General features: G+C 33.3%; 1 protein-coding gene across 1 annotated transcript; it reads left to right on the top strand.

Annotated features, from left to right (window-relative positions):
- The first annotated feature begins 5,421 nt into the window (after window positions 1-5,421).
- On the top strand, window positions 5,422-9,534 carry LOC110446356 (oncoprotein-induced transcript 3 protein-like). Its single transcript, XM_021491470.1, has 6 exons — window positions 5,422-5,532; window positions 5,713-5,910; window positions 6,379-6,549; window positions 7,084-7,188; window positions 8,732-8,867; window positions 9,070-9,534. The coding sequence occupies exons 1-6, from the start codon at window positions 5,466-5,468 to the stop codon at window positions 9,221-9,223; spliced, it is 831 nt and encodes a 276-aa protein (XP_021347145.1). The 5' UTR covers window positions 5,422-5,465; the 3' UTR covers window positions 9,224-9,534.
- The last annotated feature ends 313 nt before the right edge of the window (window positions 9,535-9,847 follow it).

The raw sequence follows: 9,847 nt of genomic DNA, 5'->3' as shown, positions 1-9,847 counted from the left end.
AACAAATTCAACTTTTGGAGAGTAATATAAATATTATGTTGTTAATTCATTTAAGAAAAAAAATAAAAATAAAAAAAATAATATGATACCAATGAAATAAAATATCCTATATGATAATATGGATATGACATCACCGGGTATAGGATTTGTGAACAATATTCTAGACTGACAGTATATGCATGGACGTATTATAAGTAATAGATTAATGAATCGCAAAAGCAATTATCTAATGAGTTCGTTGAAACGTGATTATATTGTAGGAGCGTCTAATCTTAAATACACGTCAACCTACAGGCATATCATATGTCCTTGTTATAAATGAGCACCAATCAAGATAAGTGAAACATTTCTTTTGCGTGAATACAAAGTTATGTTTTGATTTACACGATTGTATCTAAATTTGTATAAAGATGAGGTTTTAGAAATATTCAATACTAAGTATTTTTATAATGTTGTTTCCAGTTTTTATCTGCATTTTTGTATTGTAATGTCAATATATCAAACATATCCTGGCTTCCATTTTTGTACGTAGAGGTATAATACACTGGAAGTTGATTTCTTCCTTGTTGATAAGAGCTGTCGATTATAAACTACATATTTGCATTGCTACGCATGCTATTTTAAATGACTCATTTTTAAGTTCAAATTCGTGTATAACCTGACGCGAATAAAGAAAAATGATGGAGCTAAAAATAATAATTGCATAATAGACTTAATAATATATATACAAAGCCGATAATTGATATATCTTTAGATTTCAAGTCGCTACATAACAATCACTGTACGAATCGTTGTCTGGGATTTCAAGCAATCACAGTGTGATTTATTTTGACTTATTTTGAAAGGAGGAATGCAATCGGGCGTATTTACAGCAATTTATTGATATGATAAATGTGGGTAGCACATATATATCATTTTGATGATACATTTTCAGAAATAATCTTCTGTAGGTTTTTGGGAAAATAGACATCCGACTAATGTCACATCATGTTTGTTAAAAAAACAAGATCGCCAATGCTCCAGTTGTCGATGGGCCGTAAAACAAAAACTAGCAAACCGACTAATGCGGGGTCCCTGTGGATTCGGGGATTTGTTTATACTTAGGGGACTTTTAGACAACCCAGATGTTTCTGTTTCCCCTTTGCAACGGTTTTTCTTTTCGTTTTTTTTCAGTTATCTCTCTCTCTCTCTCTAACATTGTGATGTGAATGCACAAGAAAAGTTAATACTTAACATATACAGAAGCCTTGATCCCTCGCCACAGTTTTAGTGACTTTACTGAATTAAAAGACATTTTTTGTACGGAAATTGTATGAGTTCAAACAGCAATATTTAGTTGGGGGAATTGTCAGCCTTTAAATTACTGGTTCAAAGTTATGCTAATAATGTCTGAATTAGACGTAAATATAACACGTAAACTATTTTTTAGAAACACCCAGTGTTAGTTCTTAATTTCGATAGAAATAATTTCCATTTGTAATCCATTACACACTTGTTTTCCTAATGGCACTCAAAATACTGAGAACGCCTACATAAATTGTATGTACAAGGTGAAATACAACATTGTACTGCTATAACATATATGAACTGGTACATATGTTATTGACAAAACGATGCTATTTACTAAAGTGTCAATATTATTTTGGAATAACTTAGCTCTTTTTATTCAAAGTTAAAGCACCGCTGGAATGGAGAGCGTGCTAGATTATACATATAATCATCATGTTTTGAAAAAAAAACTAGGTTGACGTGCAAATTCGGTTGTTGATCTGTTTTGTCAAGGAAAGGACCACATGCGATCATCTTATCAAACAATGTTTACAGTTGTGGAATCTTACACCGCACACCTCACCCTCCCCCGCCCACCACCCCTCACCCCGAAAAATCACATATACAAACGTATCAAGTATAACTTATAAACGCTAATAATTACTTCAGATATAAAAAAATAAGCAATTAATGAGAAAAAAATCGAATGACGATGACAATGAAAGTCCAAATCTTCCTCACAATAAAACCTTGCCGTCAATTACTTATGGCTATTTCACTGGAGGTTACATAGTGTGTATGCAGTAAGTGCCACAATTGTTTCACATCATCAAGTCATTTTTTTTTTATCTAATTCTAATTTATTCTGCAAACCCGAAGATTTTCTGACAATTTTTTCAATATTCATATAATTTGTTTCTTTTAACTAACTGTATAAGCATTGGTCAAATTAAGTTTGTACGGCAAAATTTAACATGGTATTTTTCGGATTAACAACTAAAGTAAATCTCATGCAGAGGTCAACAATTGATATCCCAATAAAATGGATGGATTTAATTATATCAATATAACTACTAGTAGTACCCAATAGTTATGTAGCTGTATGCAAAATGTTCGCGGTGTTGATGTTCATATGTCTGTAATGATTTTCATAACTAATGTCATCAGTTATTTAAAAGGTGGCAAGTCTGCGTGTAATGTTCTTGTTGTGACTATTAAAAATGATGTTTAAACTTTCCCATTGACAATTATCCGAAGATCAATATTTCCTATATATCTATAATCTCTATTATTATCTAAAATGCACAATCGTGCGTGGATATTCTCTCGCTGATATGCTAATAAAAAAAAAAATTCATTGCCACAATACTTACTTTTTTCATTTACACTTCATTATATAAATTATCATGTTGAATATCGTAATGTTGTTGAATGTTGAAATTGATTTAAGTATAACAAATGCAAAGAAGTCAATTATGACATTTTTCATTAAATGATATTAATCTTACGTTAACGCAAACACTGAGCAACATACACTATTATTTTTTCAAATAGTTCAATCTCATCTATTCCTTTGACATTGATACGAAAACAACATCAATAGTTCATTTGGTCTGTAAAACGGGAATACAATAATACGGAATAATGTAAAAATTAAGGATCTTGTGAAGACTTTGAATCGGTTCATATGTTTATGCCGAAGTATATATACCTGTGCATGGCACAAATTAAAACGTATTTACATATATTCAATATCGTACTCGCCAATTTTTCACATAGCAATTTGATTCAGCTAAAACTGACAACAGAATTATGGTATTAACATGGTTTGAAATAAAGGCGGTGCTTATTGTACTAAAAAAAACACCGAAACAGTGTTTATGGATTAAACGTTATAGACAATCGATATCTGGTTTATGTTGACGGTGTATATAATTTTGAAGCAGGAAGAAAACGAAGGGGAATTAAATCAGGCACATTGCCAGGCCGTATCAGTGTATATATCATCGCAGGTAGCAAGTGGGGATCACTGTTGATCAGAAATAATTCCTCCTCTGTGAAGGTTTATCCATATCAATATTTACAAAAGAAGAACACGTCGAATCAATTGCTTAAACAAACATGTGTAGAACGAAAGATTATCCGATGTTTGTAATGTTTTTTACCATTTGTCTACTTCCTTGTTGCACTTCTCAGTATATTGTTTAAGGTAACACTATCCTAAAGAACGGTTTGAATTGAGTATTTGAGCAATCATTCATATCGTTAATACGTGTACTACAAAGGCGACTAGGTACAGACATTTCTCCCATAACCACTATAGCGTCACTCCTTAATAACTGAATAATCCCGCTGGGGGTTTGTTAACATGTCTGGCTATTCACTAATGGGTAACACACTGTACGTTATTTCATTGATCAATATTCGAATTGTGACGCCAATTAACAAGGTTTTGCGACGACACCTTTTACTGTGATGTCATAGTTTATGGCGATTGTTTCCCTGATCGGAAACAGAAATATTTTGTTCCGAAGAAAAAGCTAAATTTTGTGGGAAAAAAAGCTCCCCAAACTCGTTATGGACAATTCTCATGTTTAGTTAAACACGTAAACCTCATAATTTTATATAATTTGAAAATTAACTATCTCGAGTTAAATAACTATGATAACAATCACTCTCCTTAGGCGAACCTCTATTGTTCTCGGTTTCAAATTTTGTATTAAACCATGTTAAAAACATAGTATAACTTTAAACAAAGGTTACATGTATTATATCAAGAATTGTATAGATCGCTAATAATTTTGATATAGTTTGATTTTCAGGATAAATGTATACTTAGTGTGTTGCTGGTGTGTTATATACCTTTTTTTCTATATCAGGGGAAAAGACACCAGTACTATGCATTTACGTTTATATTGTTTCATCATTGTTTTATGTACCTGCAGTGTAACTTTTTCATAAAAAACAAATCTCCTTGTATATTTTAACAAATAACAGACATATTATGAAACGCTACATCATGAAGTTTCGGATATCAGGGATAATTGTTGATATTTGCATGGTATTACATTCTTCTTAAAAGAAAAATGATTAGACGTTAATAAAGACACTTCAGATATATAGTTCTATTTTTAAAATCCATGAATTATTTGTTAATTGAATAGATGCATTCTGTTAGTTTTACTATCAAACTTAACCTATCAACAATGCTACATTTCATAATTATTGACAAATATGGGTCTTTTATTTATTTAGTGATACTTCTACTATTCTATATTTTTGTTTGGCAGACAAAAAAAAAAGATAGAGGATATCAGAAGAACTCGGTGGTAGCCAATAGAAAGAGAACCTAGTAGCAACACTAAATAGCTACCTACACTTAGGTTTCTGTACTTACACTTAAGCGGCTTTATTCTACTAGATTTTTAGTTTGAAATGGTATACAGTAATATCCCGCTTACTCGAACTCGTGGGGCCCAGATCAGTAGTTCGAGGAATACATGGTATTTATCCAGTCCGAGGTTCGGCCGACATTGTCATTTTTTATCAGACGGGACGACAGACAGTTCAAACATTACATATATCGCGGACAGTAGATGATGGATGTTAAACAGAATTTCATATAAAACCGCTGAACAATGAAAAAATATAGCCATCGGTATTAAGAAATACAATAATTTAAAAAGGCAACACATCTCGTTTTGGCAGTCCACCATACTGTATCTGGTCACGGTCGGGACCAAGCGAACTATTCGACGAATAAGGGGTATTCAGGTGATGCGAGTTCGAATAAGTGGGTTGTCACCGTACTAAGAAATTCAAGTGGTCAAAATTGGTAAAGTTTATTATTTTCTGAATGTCAGAATAATTAACAGACGGGGGCTTGTCTAATACAAAATGTTTGCTATACTTTCTATCATTTTATTATACGGTAGACAATTTGTGTTTTGCTGTATCAAGGAGTTATGATAAAATGTTTCATTTTCTAAAGGGGCGTAATGGATATGCTTAGCGTTTTGAACATATCGTGGCTTGAATATTTACATACAACTTACCTTGGTAATTTATTACTTCCTGGTTGATAAGGACGGTCACATGCAAGTTACATGCTAGCGTTGCTAAAACATATTAATATATACAAGTATAGGAGAGCACAACGTTTTTAGATTGACGACCCTCAAGAATCATGTTATAAGATGGTGGCAGTATATGTTTTCCTTATTATCTTCCTGGATCTGGCTGCTGTTCATTCAGCTGAAGCAGGTATTTCTGCTTATTTGTATGCCAACGCAAAATAATGATCTCGGTATAATAAATATTTTCTCACTTTGAGCAGAATTGTAAATTTATGTAAACAATCGGACGATATGTAAAGGAATCTTACCCTTATTTTTCTTTAACACATAGAACTACCAACAGATATTTTTTATAACTTTAATTTAGATCCATGTCTTGCACACAAACTCCTCGGGAAAATGGATATACGAGGTGCCATGTGTTCAATTTCGGGAAAAGTCTACTGTGACCGACTCATAGACGGCGGATGGTACAAAGCCGTCTATAAAGGGCTTCCATTGGATATGCCGACATCCTGTGTTAACCCTGCTTCATGTGGAACAGGCTTTCCAATATGGCTGAATGGTATGGAAACTGAATACTTGACAATTTTCGCCCAATCAAACTTTCGCTCTACGCCAGTAAAATCAATATTAGCCCAGTGTTTCTGTCGCCGTTCATATCTAATTAGTACGTCGAATATGTTGTTAACTTAATTTTTTTTAGTAATGATACATTTGTTTTATTATGGTGATCTTAAAGGGGCTAAGGTTAAACTGCGGCTAAAATTTACCTAATAACTGTATTCAAAATACCGGTACTTTTCATATTTATGAATGCTCTGTAGCAGCAGTCTGGCCAAATGCAATGTTAGTTTTAATAAATATAAAATATTGCTTTGACATTTCGTTCAAATTGCACGGGTCAATCACATCATTGTTTTATAATATAAAATAGTAGTATATGTACATACAAAAGATAATACTTTTCGTACAAAAAAGACACTCCCTTATTTTCGCAGCATTGAAAGTTGGTTTACGTTTCTTTGCGTAGGTAATCTACCAACGGTAACCGAGGGCGTTGTACAGAGACAGGCCTGTGTACGCGGTCTGGTTGGCGGGGACTGTTGTATCAGACAGTATAATATAAGCGTGAAGAACTGCGGAGTATACAACGTCTACAACCTTCCTTACACAGTAGCTTGTGATGAGGCTTACTGCTTCGGTAAGTTAAAATTGTATATGTACCGTTAAAATGGGTACTTAGACAATTCTTATAATTTTAGTGCTTTGTGCGCTAAAAAAAGCGCACTAAATTATGATTTCGCAGATCACCAATTTTCTTATTTTTATTACATTAATCTTGAGTGCGCCGTTTTTTCAATTTGCTTATCTGTTAATATTTGATAATGCACTAACATTCAAAACCGCTAAATTTAGTGCTTTTACCGTTCATGGATTTTTGTTATAAATTAGATAAATGCATATATTACTTAAAATGTCACAATTATATATAAATATAATTGTGAATGCATATGAGTATAGTTCTAGAAATCGTATACATTGTAATATCTAGTACTTGTATATACCTGGCTAATATTATCATTTTCTGTCTAGTTTTAAACTGTGTGTTATTATATGAAGTTTGAAAAAGTACGCAACTCACAAAAATACTGGATTGAAGTACCACGAGTATCTACACGGTGAATCCGTACTTGTGTTTTTTTAAATCATTGAAGTGTAGTCATTTATTTTGTAGGTGATCATGACTGTGGTATTTCAGTGACCAAGTCACCGTCATCAGTTCTGATGTCAAGTACGATCACGGCAACGTCTTTTCCTACCAGTCAAGAAAGTGTCCAAGGTAAATATGATATATGTTTATATCATAACACTCGTTTTTTTTATTGAAATGCATGCGTATTTTATATTAATTACATTCTGTATGTTTGGACCCATTGACTAAAATAACATTCATTTGTTTTGCATAACACTGGTGATCTCATCACTGCGTATTGATCCACTATAATGACGTAGTATAGGGCGTACTTGATTCACGTTCGCCGGGGGGGAAAAACTGTATTTTTTAGGCTTGCATCGAAAAATGAATAGCACTTAAAAATATGACTATAAGGAATGGAACAACCCGATTCATAGAATATGTCCAGAAAGCCAATGTTGTTATGACCTCATGACTGTTTGAAAAGTGTTGATCACAATTCATTTGTATTGTTTTGTGTTGTATTGTTTATTAGCTTTAACCCTTGCGACTCATAGGAATAGTATTACAACATTATACCACGATACCAATGAAATAGAATAATCCTGTAGAACAATATGGATATGACATTACCGGGTATAGGATTTGTGAACAATATTCTAGACTGACAGTATCTACATGGACGTATTATCCTGTACAGGTCATACATAACTATGAATAGTGTTTGCATATTTCCCGAATCCTACTCAGCCCAGTAGTACTGGTGTAGCTATAATGTAAGTGTATTGTCGCGTTACTTGGCGGTTGCATGCTACAAGAGTGGTATGCAATGTTATCAATGTTATAATACATTTTTGAATTATTATACTGAATTAGAGATACAAAATAAAATGGTCAAAACTTATATATGTGGCATATAGAAAACACATTAAAAATAACAAAATGTCACTGTATCCAAAATACTTAACGCATAGGTTTAGTATATCTTTGATCGTATTATCAAATACGTACGCCTCGATAGCTTGTAAACAAACACGAGTGGTCACAGAACACACAGGTAGATAAACCCGGCTGACACGTTAACCACTCAAAATCAAGGACACACTAAGCTTCAATAATCACTGATAGGAATAGTAACAACGCCGGTTCGGAGCAATACATTATTATTGAGAATTGTTAAAAAACGTTATCTCATGTTTAAGGATAGTGTAATGCTGATAGCCATATGATTAATGTATATATTGCAATCCATTACATTCGATAAATAAGTTTTCAATTTTACTTGCATTTCCATTTTTAATTTTTGTTTTCAATATAACCGTAGTTGATCTGCGCCAGTATGCTACTGTTGGCCAGGTAGCTTTTTTGGTAAGAGCAATAGTTTGAATATTTGGGATTCAAGGGATCAAATCCTGGTTTACCCTTATGCGGAAACTGGTCTGATCATTTTTTTCCATTTGTATTATTCTTTTTCGTTAAAAAAGTTCCGGAAGGTATGGATTTCATTTTTAAAATATCTACCAAGTTGATAGTCGTGCACAATAAAAACAGTTCCAATGCATTGTTACATTTATTTATCGAAATACTGTCCTACCATCTGTTTATCCTATTGAGTGCCACATTTTGGTCACCGTATATAGATATCCATTATCGATTATAAAAATAATTGAAACATTTGTTACCTCAGGGAATGTCGCGCCCTGGAGTCCACATTGCAAAAACAGAGCAGACATAGCAGCGATCGTGGCGGGGTGTCTTTGTTCTGCCGCTGTTGGCAGCTTGATCACTTTCCTAGTGTTGTACAGGTGTGATGGAACACGCAGGTAACATATGTAATAAACGATCTTGTGAAAGTAAAAGAAGAATTTCAACTAATAGCAAAAACAAAAAAGTTTATTAGTTTGTTGATTTGTTTGTTGTTGTTGTTGTCCTGAACAAATAAACAACATTAAACAAAAACTAAGGCAAATCTTCTATTGTTTCAGCCTTTACGTCTAATTTGCTGTTTATTTTGTATACTTACAGGGGGAAAGTCTTCTTAAACAACCCCGAGATCAAGTCAGGAGATCCATTTTGCTACAGTGTCTTCAAAAGTAAAGATGAAAGTAAAGCTGATATTACAGAATTTACAGTAGAAGACTGTATCTCCTGTACATTGCAAACAATATCCCACAAATAATTGACCAGACACTATCAGTGACTTATATTACTTGAGTTAGGGCTGCAACAATACATTAAGCGATGATATGTCGCGATATTTTGAATATAGTACGATACACAATATATTTAGGATATGTTACGTATTTTGTCGGTACTGAGTTTTTGTCTACTCATATCAGTTCCAACATGCCGAAGGACATTTCCAGCTCGGCATGTACGTCAAGTCATGTCCGTTTTGGACCAAGTCTATTTCCACTTATAATATTTCAATTTAAGATTCGCAACACCATTTTTCTCTTTTCTTCTACTGTTACAATATTTATCGGGAAACATGTACATATCGTATCGTGACCACAGTATCGTGATACTTACCGTATCGTGACCACAGTATCGTGATAGTAATGTATCGTTATGTCAATGCATTGTTGCAGTCCTAAGTCTTGCACACTATCAAATCACTCATTTGTGCGGGGTTTTTAATATCGTTTAATAAGTGGATTGTTACGGAGGTTTTCTTCTTATGAGTGGATACTTGTAATCCACAGATCTGTGTAACCACAAAATGATGTTTAGGTGGGGACCACGATATTTGGGTATAAAGTATAAAGAATTACGCTCAACGTGTTTAGGATCAAAGTAAGAT

The sequence above is a fragment of the Mizuhopecten yessoensis genome, unplaced genomic scaffold, assembly GCF_002113885.1.
Source record: "Mizuhopecten yessoensis strain PY_sf001 unplaced genomic scaffold, ASM211388v2 scaffold2681, whole genome shotgun sequence".
In the NCBI taxonomy this organism is placed as follows: Eukaryota; Metazoa; Mollusca; class Bivalvia; order Pectinida; family Pectinidae; genus Mizuhopecten; species Mizuhopecten yessoensis.
The sequence above is the reverse complement of the archived record's forward strand: the minus strand, read 5'-3'. Positions and strand labels throughout refer to the sequence as shown.